General features: G+C 40.4%; 1 protein-coding gene across 5 annotated transcripts in view; it reads right to left on the bottom strand.

Annotated features, from left to right (window-relative positions):
• Window positions 1-14,491, bottom strand: part of EPHA7 (EPH receptor A7) — a 181,432-nt gene that overhangs the window by 26,857 nt on the left and 140,084 nt on the right. For all 5 annotated transcript variants that reach the window (XM_074990866.1, XM_074990867.1, XM_074990868.1 and 2 more), the window contains 4 exons: window positions 13,113-13,237; window positions 8,694-8,862; window positions 2,772-2,880; window positions 1,989-2,044 (listed from right to left, as the gene is read on the bottom strand). In XM_074990866.1, coding sequence (XP_074846967.1) covers window positions 1,989-2,044; window positions 2,772-2,880; window positions 8,694-8,862; window positions 13,113-13,237 — 459 coding nt within the window. The remainder of the gene's footprint in view (window positions 1-1,988; window positions 2,045-2,771; window positions 2,881-8,693; window positions 8,863-13,112; window positions 13,238-14,491) is intronic.

Here is a 14,491-nt window from a genome sequence, read left to right as displayed (position 1 = left end):
AATAGCGCCCTACTTGGATGTTCAGCATCAAAGTAGGGCATGTGTAGACGATCTGTGTCCTGCTACTTCGAAATAGCGGGGTCCTCCATGGTGGCCATCAGCTAAGGGGTTGAGAGACACTCTGTCCAGCCCCTGCGGGGCTCTATGGTCACCATGTGCAGCAGCCCTTAGCCCAGGGTTTCTGGCTGCTGCTGCTGCTGCTGCAGCTGGGGGTCCATGCTGCATGCACAGGGTCTGCAACCAGTTGTCGGCTCTGTGGATCTTGTCCTGTGCAGGGGAAGTGTGTCTGGGAGGGGCCCTTTAAGGGAGTGGCTTGGGGTTTTGCTGGCCCCTTATTTCGACAGGGAGCGCCCTTGTGTGTGGATGCTCCACATTTCCTTCTGGGGTGGCTCCTTTTGACGTTCCCCATCGCTGCTTCAATGTTGAACGTTGATGGCACCAGCCCTGGAGGACGTCTAGACGATACACATCGAAGTAGCCTATTTCAATGTGCTTACTTTGAAATAGGCTTCTTCGACATAGTGTGCTAGTGTAGATGTAGCCTATATAATGTCAGATCCTGATAATATATTGCCACAGTATCTTTAATACAAAACAACATATGATTAAAATGTAACTTTTGCAAGGAGTCACTTGCAAGAATTAACCTACGGTTTTAGTCAGCACTAAAGATAATTGATGGCATGGTAAGAATCAACAGAGTACAGTATTAATATTTGAATTAGAACATATGAGAGTATAGTGGCATAGCTAGAAAATTGTTTTGCATTGCTATTGAAAAATGGCAGCTGGATAGGAAATGGTTTGGATGTTCTGTGATAATTTTCTACATTTAAAATAAATCATATTCTAAATTGTAACCGAAAGGAAAATATTAATAAAAACATAGTGATGATGATGATGATGATTAATAATAATAATAATACAGGTCAATTATAATTGTTTGTTTATATTTAGATAATTTTAAGGGTTTTGAATTCATTTATGCTAAAATTGGCTTATGTATTCAAAATAAAAAATGATTTCAAAAGTGGAATTCTTTTCTAGAAAACATTGAGACAAAACATTTGGAAAAATTCAGAACTTTTTCAGATTTTTTAAAAACAACTTAGAAAACATTGGTTTCTGATAAATTGGCATTTTCCAATGGAAAATTATTTAATTGAAAGATTTGTGAAAATTATACTGAAAAGTAAATATGCTGCATATCATTATAGGCTCATTTAAAGTGATACAGATAGTCAAACTAAGTTTTGTAATAATATGCCCAATGACAATTATGAGAAATGGGCTCAGAGCCAAAATGCAATGAATATCTAGTAACTTTCTTGCCTCCTAAAGGCACGGTAAGCAGGTACTAAGCCAATCTTCAACTACTGGTATCAGTGGTGAGCAGTTTTTAGTGCTATTTTTGCAACTAGGTAAGTGAAACAATGCAAAGTTTGGGAATGACAGAGATAAACCTTTTCAGATTATTTATTTTTTCCCATGAATATTATGATTTACAAATGTCAGTGATGCCAAGATCACAGTAGAAGAAAACAGTTCTTGACCAGAAGAGTTTTGACATAGTGACCCTCATTTTGTTAATCAGAAACTTGCATGAGGGAATGTGCCCCCAGCCACTAAGCCAAGAACCTATTATTTACAGAATCTCCAGAGGGATCATTAAGTGGGTGTTAAACAATTATTAAAAAGAAAAATGCAGAATGGCAACAAAAGCATATCACAAATATACAGAAATAAAATGCACGGCATGAGCAATGCTGAGTTTAATCTGTCTCTTTTTTATGTGGGTCATATATGTTTATGGTTTTTAACTTCACACTTGCTGTTTACACAGTATTTCAGATTTATTATAGCCTTTTCTTTAAAGGAATGTTGTTTTGGTATTCTCTATATTTCAATACTGCCACTCCAAATGTCCTATAACTGGGCTGGGAAATCTTGAGGGTGGAGTAGGGGAGGGAGGGAAGCAAAACACTTACAATGAAAGTAAAGTTCTTCATCCCCTTCTTGGTCAGCTTTGCTATACCCACAGTGCCTGAAAAGCATAAAATAAAATAGGTCAATTTTACAGGAAAATAATGATTTACTTCCTCATATTTTAAATTCTACTAGACTGGAATTTTTGGAAGTTAGCAGCCTAACTCCAAAGGCATTTTAAAAATATCCCAGCGGTAATTCTTTCAACAACGGGTTTGAAAACAAAACATGAACAGTTCTAAACAAAAGGCTTTTGTATGTAATAATTGCTGGAAAGAGTCCTAAAGGCTTAAAAAAACCAAATTGCAGTCCCCATTAGAAACTTTCTGTGATGCTTTGAGCAAAATAGCCTGAAGATTAAAGAGTCTGAAATAGGAGTAGCAAGACTGGTATTTTTGACATGATGTTTCTCTTAAATTTACTTCTCTGGCTCTTGTCTCCAAATGCAAGTGCTACTTGAATGGCTGAATAGGTAAAATGTCAAGCTTCTCCACATGTGAACAATTGAACAGAAACAGCAGACATCAAGGAAAAGACTAAGGAAGCTGCAAATATTTAGAATACTTGTACTAAAAGACAAAAAAAGGAATTTCTTAAGCTCACAGAGTCCTTCCAAATGTAAATTAAGTTGGCTAATTTTTCATCCCATAATGGAATTTAGATCTGAATTGTCTATATTAGATTATGCATTGCTTTCGTTTCCATTTACAGATCCTAAGATACGGGCTGGGATAATTCTACAACAGTGAGGTCAGAAATGCCTACAGCTACATAGTATACGGTACCTTCGTCCAATGATGAATCCGAACACCATGAAGACCAGGATGATGGTGCCTGCCACAGCAACCACAGCTATGATAATGACAGGATTCTGCTCACTAGAAACGGCTGTGGCTACAAACAGAGCAAAGAGCTGCAGATTAACTCAAATATATACTGTATAAAGGAATTGAAAAGGTTAAATAAACCCTCATAAATCACAGACAGATAGTTTACCTCGTCTGTAATCTGAAACTTTGTGCAGACACTAAATGTTAATGATAATGTTGGTCTAAAGAAAGGCCTCTATCTGAAATTCACAAGAAATAGTGGGTGAGTTAATGAGTATCCATGGGGAATAGGATCTTAAAAGTGAGACTGTTTTAGTTGAAAGCATACAATAACTCTTTCCTAGACTGTACCCTACCTAAAGGAGCCCCATGTGCATGGATTTTGGAATCATATTTTTGTTCTTTGCTGATAACGTTCATGACTGTAATTATGGTTACTATTATTTACCATTTGTTACCAGATTCACCTGACATGTTAAGTGTTTTGCAAATGCAAGAGAAAACACAGTCCTTGCTTCAGAGGACTTACCTTCAAAAAATCTAAACATAATTTCTTTTTTAACTCAGTGACTCTGCTATTGTTAATATATATGTCATAAAAATGTAAAGAGAGGAAGTAAAAACCCTGCTCGAGGGATCTCTCTGTTTGTAATGTATGTAGCTTGGTCATCATACACTGAGAGGGCCACATGCTCACAAAGGATAAATCAAAAGAGCTCCACTGAAGACAACAGAGCTGAGCTGATTTACCCTACTGAGAAGCTGGCCCAGGAAGTTTAGAATCAAGTAACAGATATCAGGCAGTGTTGTTGAAAAAAGCATTCTGAAAGTGAGTCATTTATAGGCAGAGGAGGGGTCAGAGCAAGAACGTACAGCAAAGACTCATTAAATACATTTGAGGAAGTTTTTTTTATATGGTTAAGGCTATGTCAACACTAGGCAAAGTAAGTCAACTGCAGATATGCAAATCTAGCTACGGCAATTGTGCAGCTAGAACTGACGTATCTGCACTTGGCTTATTTGGGCATCCCTGCTGAGGAAGGTTGACAGAAGAGTTTCTCCCGTCAACCTTCCTTATTCCATGAATCAGACACATGAAATCAAACCCCTGGAAGAGTGATCTTAAGTGGGTTGCTCTTCTGGGCTAGTGCAGCCTAAGACTTGTATTGTTAACTAAACAAGAATGGCTGGTGACATGGCCATGTGAGTTGCACAGGTCTTGTGTCATGGCCTCCAAATCAGGTTCCTGTTCCAGAATTCATAAGCTCCCCAGAAAACAAAGCTCATAAATTCTTAGCTCTGTTTCACAGCAGTTGAGCCAACTAGCATGATTTTTCTGTTTCTTACAGTGGGCAACACCAGTTGCTTTCAAAAGGATGTGCAAGAAATCTCTCAGGATACAGTTATGGAATAAACTGTCAACAAGGGAACCTTCTTCCTAATCCACTCGTATCTGAAGAATGTTTATTCCCTGGAACATGAGGATACAATCCTCTTCTGAACTATATTTTGCAAACTTCCTACCTGGTAGAAGTGTGAAAGATCTCATTAGTCATATAAATGTCTACTCTTTGATCTTGAGCACATGAAATATCTGTTGCACAACAAGTAACTTTAAAAGAGAGGCAACTGGTCTTCATGGTGAGAGAACTGCTTGGGAACTTGGGAAATCTGGGTTCCCTTTTTGGCTCCACACCTTCCCAGTTGGGTGACTTCGAGCAAGTCTCTTGGCCTCACTGAACTTCACTTTCCCCACCTGGAAAATGGGGATGATTGTACTAACCTGATGTGTAAAGCACTTTGAGGTCTACTGATAAAAAAAGAATCAATATGGACAAGCTGTTAATGAAGACAGTCAAGGGTAACTATGATTTGGGTAATTTTTGACAAACTGAGGGTGTAGTATTAGGATTAAGATGTCTGATGAGCTACCCCTATTGCGGACAATTAGGTATGATATGGAGATAAACTTCTAACCAACAATTATGTGCTAAACACTCCTTGATTGCTATAGTTATAAAGTGGTTAGTGTTTGCTATCAAAGCCCATCATTTTGAAATATTAAGTTTTGACAAACCAGATCCCACTTGGTATGTTTCTGATGCAGGTAACTCATTCCAAGCTACATTTGCATGCTTGAAATAATAATTTATTCTAATCCCACATAAGCACCTATACAGATAAAAAGGAACTCTGTGGAAGAAGGGTTAAAGCAGGCTCCCCACAAAAATCTTTCTTTGACACTGAAGTCCTCAAGTGTGTACATCCCCATCTAAGAACAGACATCCCCATCTAATGCTCTGTCTGTGGTGAAAAATCCCTCAAACAGTGTGTGGTCTGATAAAAGCAGGAAGGATTTTAACTCTACTTCATAGATGTCTGCATACTTAACAAATACTTTGTTTAAATTGTCAAAATTGTACTACAAATATCAACATGTTCAGTCCAAAAATTTTTCAACCAGCTTGCTACATACTTCTTTTTCAACTCAAGAATACTATTCCAAAGCACAACGTATTCCATAAACTTAAGAACCTGCCATCCAAGGAGTTGAAAAAAGAGAATGCTAAGTGTGATATCGGAGCACTGGCTCATCCCACTCAATGTCCCAAGTTCACCAATGGCCTTCTCCATGCTTCAGAGAAAGGAGATAATATACCCTAAATATATCTGTAAATAAAAAGAATACCTTGCTAACCACTTCTTGCTAAGCCAGACGAGATATGATAAGGCCAGGAGTATAGATGCATGAGACATATTCAATATGCATGAGAATTCAATATAAATAACTAACAAATTAAAAATATCCTCTATTCTAGTTTTTGAAAAAGACGTAGAGAAGAGAAGAGAAGAGAAGAGAAGAGAAGAGATTTACTCCTAATGAAAGAGACTTGAATCTTGAGGGATTTCTGTCCAAGTGGAAACCAGCCATTATTATTTTTATTATTACTATTATTACTATTCAGGAATGAGGCAGCTTATGTGGCATGTCACAACAGGAACCTACCTTTTGACATGCTTTTGCCCACCCTAATTTCAAAGCTTTGAATTGTGTACTGAATAAGCATACTATATTTCTAGACTGCCTCCAATTTCTTATTATAGGAGTCACAAATGGAGTGCATAAAAAAAGTCTATGCAATATTTATACTATTGTATTTTCAGGTCTGCAAGATGTCAACAGACATACAGGTACTGAGAGAGCCTGTCAAAAATGTTTACTCCTAAAATTATTTATGTTAATCTCAAAGGCTGTTTTTGACTATAAAGAAGCCTTTCTTGATTGGTCAACCAAAATGAAGCAGATTACCGACACTAAATTAGAGACACTGATAATTAGAACTTAAATACCAAGACGACTGATGCCTAAAACAGCGAGAATCAGAAATAAAGACTAGACATTGAATTTATTTGTCAGAAATCAATTCAAAGCAAACTCTGTCAACAGATTGGCCTAACGGAAAAATGTGACGTGCTATATTTTGGACAGAACTCCATGTTCAAAGGTTGTCATTTTTCTGAACAAACAAGGTCAGGAGCAAGACCCAACTACAAGCTTCCTCTTTTTCATGGTTGCATGAATAAAACTGACGCCTGGCACTGAATGTATATATTGGGATGATAATTCTTCAAAGTGAAGAGAAATACCACATTTAGGCCGTGTCTACATTAGCCCCAAACTTCGAAACGGCCATATAAATGGCCGTTTCGAAGTTTACTAATGAAGCGCTGAAATACATATTCAGCGCCTCATTAGCATGCGAGCGGCCGTGGCACTTTGAAATTAATGCGGCTCGCCTCAATGGGGCTCCTTTTCAAAAGGACCCCACCTACTTCAAAGTCCCCTTATTCCCATCTGCTCACAGGAATAAGGGGACTTCGAAGTAGGCGGGGTCATTTCGAAAAGGAGCCCCACTGGGACGAGCCGCGTGGTGGCGAGCTGCGTCAATTTCAAAGTGCCGTGGCCACCCGCATGCTAATGAGGCGCTGAATATGTATTTCAGCACTTCATTAGTAAACTTCAAAATGGCCATTTGCATGGCCATTTTGAAGTTTAGGGCTAGTGTAGACATAGCCTTAGAGAACAAAGTTCAAGGCCATTTCACCTTGCAAGCCATGGCAGGTTACATATTCTGACTCCACATCAGGCTGACCTTGTCTGGCTGAGAAGTCTGCTTGAAGCACTCTACCCAAAAAAGGGAGCCCTTTGCTTTACGGGCAGCAGAGTACTGGAGCTGCTAGGTAGGTAGCTCACATAAAGGATCTCACTGTTCGTAAATCACATTCTCAGGCTCTCAGCAGTTCTGCTTCCTCTCTCATCTGGTTCCACAAAACATGCAAGAACTGCTGTCATCCTACAGTCATCACTATATGCAGTTATGTGGTGGTGAAGGGTTAGGTGGAAAAGAAGGCTACAGACTTCTTAGAAAAAATTAAATTATGAGGCAGAGAGTGTTGTGTTGGAGAGGCACCTCTTCTTTTCACACTCCCTACTACTGGAAAATTTTATGTCGGGGTGGGCAAAAATCCACCGAATTGATTAGCCAAGTGTACATATCTTACAGCCATTATCATGTTTTCAGTTGCCACTCTCCCCACCTTGTTCTGTCTGCAGCCAAGCTGTTCTGAGGATTCTCCTGCTAGCTGTGCAGTGGGGGAGAGGACAGTACCGAAGTCAGGGTGTTCCCCTGGCCTCGTAGCCCACCTCTGCAGAGCCAGGATCGGGGAAAGGGAGACACATAGCAGAGCCGCTCCAGCCTGAAGCATGGATGGTAAGTGATTCAGTAGTGCAGAGCAGGGAAGGGGGGAGACAACAGAGCACAACAGATATCTCTTAAAGAGACAGCAGATAGCTTTTCTTAGAAACTACTCCAGCAGCAGCCAGCATGCACACTCTGTGTCACTGTCACACATACCTGGTGTGTGCCACACACACAGAATCACTGTCACATACACCCTGCAGCACACACTCAGGCTGCGTCTACATTACCATCTTCCTTCAAAGGAAGGATGGTAATGAGGCTGTTGGGAGTTTAGTAAGGAAGTGCTGCCGTGCATAGGCAACACTTCATTAAGCAAATTCCCCCCCTCTGCAACTTCCAAGTTTTAAACTTCGAAGTACCGGCACGCGTCTAGCCACGGTTCACCCGCCGGTACTTCAAAGTGCCGGGGCAACTTCAAAGTCCCCTTACTCCTCAAAATTTTAAATCTTCGGAGTTGCCACAGGGAGGAATTTGCTTAATGAAGTGCTGCCTATGCACGGCAGCACTTCCTTAGTAAACTCCAAACAGCCTCATTACCATCCTTCCTTCGAAGGAAGGTGGTAATGTAGGCACAGCCTCAGTGTCACAAAGTCTGCCTCTCACACACAAAGCTCTTCTCTTTCACACTCACACTTTCTTTGTCTCTCTCTGTAGCCTCCAGCCCAACCCCTTCTGCCTGAGGCCCCACCCCGTCCAGAGGGAGCGGGGAAGGAACCAGTACCAAAATACGTGGAGTGGTCCCTCTGTGAAAATGATTGCCCGTCCCTGTCCTATGGGGTCCTCCCTCTTTCCACCCATCCCTCTTATGTGGGGAGGGCATAGGATAGCATTTGGGGCACACATCCCTTCTCTTTACAGAATGGAGATGTCAGACACGGGTAGCCCAATAATATACAATTCCTCCCTGGCTAATATGGTAAAACTCAGCGGGCAGCTCGTCACCCATACCAAACTACCATGATAGTAATTCATGTCTTTCCAAAGTTTAAGGTTTCAGCATCAGAAAAAAATACTAATTTAGTACTAACTCCACTGTGTCTAGGTCACATGATGCTATAGAATACTATTTTTCTAATAAAAATGTTAATTGGCTTTACATGTGAATACATTTTACCTGTGGCTTCCTCCAGTGTGGCAACATCTAGTCTGGGGCTATAGTTTCCATAACCAGCTGCAGTGAAAGCACGAATCTGGAAAACATACACCGTTCCTGGCTTCAGATTATTAATGGAAGCTGAAGTGGACTTGGTTTTTACTGTTGAATAGGTCCTCTCCCTTTGATCCTAGAAAAAAATATAAGGCAAAGGATGACATTATATATATAGGTAAGATTTCATTATTGCTGCACAAAAGCAACTGAAAACTGATTCTGGCAGTTTATTTCAATTTGCTGTGCCCCTCCCGAACCCCTCGCACCGCATATAAAGAATGTAGCACACTCTGTGGGGCATTACAACACAGTGTCATTTCATGGAGGGGTTCTTAAAATGACATAAAACTTAAACAGGAAGCACATGCTGCCAGCCATAAAAATCCAGAGATAAAATGATTGCCTTTGTTCAGATGCATTTCCTCAGATTCTGATGTATAAAGGGTTTGGTCAACAGTGAACTCCAAAAAAGTTCTCTGTTGCTTGAGAAACACCATTATGTTGTATTTTTTTTAACAATTCAGCTCCTACATTTGATAAATCAACTTCTCATATTGTTCCACAGCAAATAGTCTTTATCCTGAACCCCTCCCTTATTCAGACAACTCCCCTGGTCTTAAAAGAGTTAAGGAGCTCTTCTTCTTCATCAGAGCCGTGCTACTTACTTTTCTTTCTGAGTCTTTCTATGTTATTTTAGTTCAAATGGCACTATACCAGCAATTGGGCCAAATGATGATCCTTGACTACTTTTCACTCAGGAAAATTCACATTGATTCCATTACATAAGATGAAACAAATTATTAACTGAATAGGGAGTTCAGTATTTGGCTGAGAAAAAAAATACATATAGCACAATAGCAATATCTATACACAATCATTCACTTTTTCAATGCTACATAAGCTGTAACACAAACCACGGGCACATTCAGAAGGCAGACCAGACCCTGGTCATGTCCTGGACCCAGGCAGAGCTGCAGGAGCTGATCCTTATCATTGCCACAGCTGCTGACCACCTATCATGGCGGCCTATGCTCCACCCTGCTGTCAGGGGCACCATAGGGCCCCCCCCTCTGATGACCCTCTGGATCATCAGGCGCATGTGGTGGTACACCACAAACTGTGACTGGTGGGAGTGCATTGTCATGGGTAAATGTGATGACCAGTGTTGCATCCAGAACTTCAAAATGTGTAAGGAAATGTTCCTGGAGCTCTGCAATTGGCTTACCCCTGCCCTCCACAGGGAGGACACCCATATGCAAGTTGCCATCCTCCTGGAGAAGAGGACGGCCATCACCTTATGGAAGCTCACCACTCCAGACAGTACTGCTCTGTTGGGAACCAATTTGGGGTGAGCAGGTCAATAGTTGGGATCATCTTTATTCAGATAAGACACTTCGTCCACAGGCCTTGCACAGATGGAGAGGAGGTGGTCTTGCCAGGGGGGACCCTCATGGCATGGGGTGGGGCCAAGGGGGAAGCCCCATCCTTTGGGGACTGCACCAGCCCACCCTCACACAGACCTGCTGCCGAAGGAAGTGGTCTTTGGTGGGAATGGAGGGCTCTGGGGTGGATGCAGGCTGGGAGGGGGACAGGGATCCACCCAGGGCCTAGCTGTCCATAGGACTCCCTGGGATCCCTGTGCCTTTAAGGCTGGCCGGAGGCACAGGCCATAGGGCCTTGACTGTGGCGGAGAGGGTGCCTCCCACGTCCAGCTGGCCAGTGCCATGGAGGACCTCTCTGTCAACAAAAGTACCCCCTGGAGAGTCTACACTGCCATTTTGTCAACAGTGATCTGACGATGGAAGAGTTGTTCCTCATTGAATAGAGGCAAAACAGTGTCGGGGGAAGTGCTAAGTTTTGTTAACAGACTGTTGACAAAGTGCATATTGTGTGTAGACCCTCCGTGAGTTTTGCCAACAAAACTCTCTAGTGTAGACGTGGGCTCAGTGTACTGGTATTTTTCGTATCTTCCCTAAAATGAAATCTGTCATCTGTAAACAAAAGGGACAGCATTTGTGGGAATGGAAGAAAAAGGGGATGTAACGAAGAAGGAAGAAGAAATAGAAGGTAATGCTGAATATTTTTTGCAGCTTTAGCGCTGTAAACATCAGTAGAACTCCAGAAGTTTGAGTGCAAACACATAAACTAAGCTTATCTGAACTGTGCCATGTTCTTGCATTGGGGGGTGGGGTGGGAAATGGGCTAGAAATCTCAGAAGAACAGACTTACTTGTGAGATTTCTGGCACTTCCAGTTCCAGCCCTAGCCAGCAATCAGACATGAAAAAAAAATTATCAGAACATTTCAGAACCTCAGAAACTTTCAGTATGAGTTTCGTTCTAAAACAAGGTACAAACTCAAGCAGGTTTCTTTTTCTCTTTTTAATTTAAGTAATGTATATTGTGCCACTCCTTCTGTTAAAAAAATTGTCAAATGCAAAATTAAAATACATTTACTTGGAAATAAGGCCCAATCCCATAAACATGGAAATGCGTGCATGTGACCATCCTCACTGAATCCAAAAGACCTCTCCAAGGTGCAAAGTTTAGTTTCTGAGAAAATGTTTGCCTGATCAGGGCCTTAGTCTTGAATTCTCATTGATTAATTTAATTTTAATTGGTGACTGGCATATATTTCCCCTGTACAAGTGACCGTATACATTTATTACCAATCTGATTGCACAGCTCACTAAAATAACACAACATATCAAATAAATAATAAAAATAATATTTTCATGGGTCTTATTCACAAAAAAAGCTAAATGTTTTGTGATTTTAGCTACCATTTTCACTGTTTTACAAAGACCAATGATGATTTCTACAGACAAGAAAATATTTAGGATATGTAAAAATGGTATTTGTTTGGAAAAAAATAGTACTGTTTAGTTGTTGGTAAATACATGAGGATTCGTAATTTATTCCAAGGTAGAATTTCACTATTTTGTGTGTGTGAAAAAATGAGCTAACCTGTAAAAACAGAGATACTTTTCCTGCACAGTTTGAAAATTAAGGTATGCGACTCTCTGACAAGTCTTGTAATGTGAGTAATTAAACCGTGTAACTCAGAGTTACAATCATTCAAATATTTACATGTTTTAATTTCTTTTCCAACCCATGTATATCCATAAGATATGGTGTGTTATTCAGCACAGAAAACTGAATGAAACTATTAATACTAGAATACGATATGGTCTGAATTTACCTAATTGCATGTCACCTACAAACTTGACATACTCTGCTCTGACATAAATAGGATAACTACCTTGGATATGGAATTAGAACACATCCTTCAACAGTGATCACAAGGTGGCTCCTTTCTCCCTCATTATAGCCAGTGCTTTTCTGTTAAAAAAGAGGAGCCAGTACTTGGGCCAGCTACCTAACCCCTCCCAGCTGCCCCTCTCCATCTCCTACCAGGGTCTTTGGGGCTGGAGCTGCTGGTGGGGGCTCCGAGAGTTCCCCCGGCCCTGTTCAGGTCGCCAGGGCTGGAGCTGCTGGTGGGGCACCCCAGACAGCTTCCAGACATGGGGCTGGTGGGGTCCCCCTGCCACACAGCCAGGGATCCCAGCTAGGGCTGCTGAGGTACAGGTAAGGTGTCCCGGCCCATACTGGCACTAAAAAGCACTGATTATATCTTAATTCAGCCTTTTAAAATAAGCTTTTACAGCACTAATTACCCACATCTATAGAGAATTTTTAATTTTGGGAGAGTACAACTTTTTTTTTTTTAACACAGATTACAGACCTTACTGATGTCAATGACAAACCAACCCTCAACTTCACTGAGACCAGGATTTCACCCTAGGTGCATAAGGATAACTTCACCCAGCATAGAAATGGAGCCATTTTTCTACCACCACATTACTAAGAGCTTCTATCAGGGCAAGTGAAAAATAATTCATCCAACTGAAATTTCAGAGGTAATGGATGGAAATGTGAGACATCAAGTCTAACTTGCCGAATTCTTGGAAAACTTCCACAATTTATTTTACTACCAAAATGATCAGGAGCTTTACTTTATGTCTGATCTCAACAGCGTATTTTCAACAACCCAGAACTATTAAAAACAAGGGAAAAGAGACAGAAAGGTCACCAATCTCTTGTAAAAACGTTTACAGTCCAGCTTAATGTAGTCATATAAAACAGGCAAGAAAATGTTTGGTACCGAATGGATGTTTTCATTTGTGTAATACATACAAATACACCTGTGATGATAATAAGCTGATGGGGGAGAATGACAGTTATTAAAGAAAAGTCAACCAGAGCTTGAAATGACACCAACATGTAACAGCTGGTATAATTACCATGGCATTAACATTTGCCCATGGAAGAATAGGATGACATGATGCAGACAGCACACTGCAATGCATTTCACCTGCACTTACTTTCTCGTAATACTTGATTTCATATTCAGTGATGACTCCATTAGGATGTTCGGGTTCCTGCCAGGAAAGCTCCACGCTCCTCTGCAGCACTTTCTCTTTCATTACTTCGCTAACTTGCGAGGGAGCTGTTTGGACGAGATGCATCAATAAACAATGGGAAAATTTGCTGGATGTCTCAAATCAAATGTCACTACAGATCAGTCCCATGCTGTGCCACTTTCATTAAAGTAAAGGCAAGCACCTTTTCATAGCTCACAATTCAAAAGTTAATGAATATTCAAGCAGGACCTTATTACTGTTCATAAACCATAATAGAAATCTAAATTAAAGCGCAAACAGCAACATGATAACACTGTTCAAGCTAGAGCAAAACTGGAATTGAGAGGATCAGAATGACAATTAAGCAAATGAATTCTAATTAAGCTAGGAAAGCAGATTTTCAGATAGATCTCCTGTGGTAAATTAAGAGTCCAAATATTTATTACATGTGTTTTGACAACACTTTAAAAAAAGGAAAAAGAAAAATGAAGAGAAAGAAACAAAAAGAGTATCATACTCTCGCTGATTTCAAAATGCTACTTGCAGATCCAGTTCAAACAATTACCAGCAATATTCTTTTATGACTGCACTTACTGGGTAGAGAAACTACATAGTAAAGATTGCAAACCTGTTTCAATTACAGTATAAAGCTTTGTTTGATTTTTTTTTTCCACTCAGAACTTTCTGAAACATTCTTCTTTGTGCATGAAATTGTCAAGGCTTTATCTCAGAGTATTGGGGAAGTTTGACAAATAAATACAGTATACTCTTGGCAAGCGAGGAGGTAAAACAAAACAATGACTACAAAAAACCAACCAAACTAAAGCCCATACTCTGTATTTTTCCTTTTGAACTAGTCTTTTGATACACATACCACAAAAGTCAGGTTAATATTGGGTTTTCCACAACTCATTTTCATTTTTCATTCTTTGCATCCAAGTTTTGGCTAAAAACACTTATTTATGGTAATCCCATTTAATGATACTAAATGGGGGCAGCTCTTCCAATTGATCTAGTGGATTCCAGTGGATCTAGTGATATCACCTCTTGAATCAGAACATCCAAAAGCAAGAAAAAAAAAGGATGAAATTACAATGTGAAATAGAAAATGACTAAAACATCCCTACTGTGCAAATGTCAGTTGTATGACATTTTAGCCTTCTTTGACATTACCTCTTATCCTGAGGAAAGAATGCCATGGTATTAGGGATGTTAAAGGTTAATCAGTTAACCTAAATGGATGAGGCTTACCAGTAACATTTAACGGGCTGCTCTGACCACTGCTGGACTACCCCTGTCCATGGAGGATCCAGAAGACAGGGGCTGCTTTGGCTGGGCTG

The sequence above is a fragment of the Carettochelys insculpta genome, chromosome 3, assembly GCF_033958435.1.
Source record: "Carettochelys insculpta isolate YL-2023 chromosome 3, ASM3395843v1, whole genome shotgun sequence".
Lineage (NCBI taxonomy): Eukaryota > Metazoa > Chordata > Testudines > Carettochelyidae > Carettochelys > Carettochelys insculpta.
Note: the sequence above shows the minus strand (reverse complement) of the source record. Positions and strands in the feature narration are given on the sequence as shown.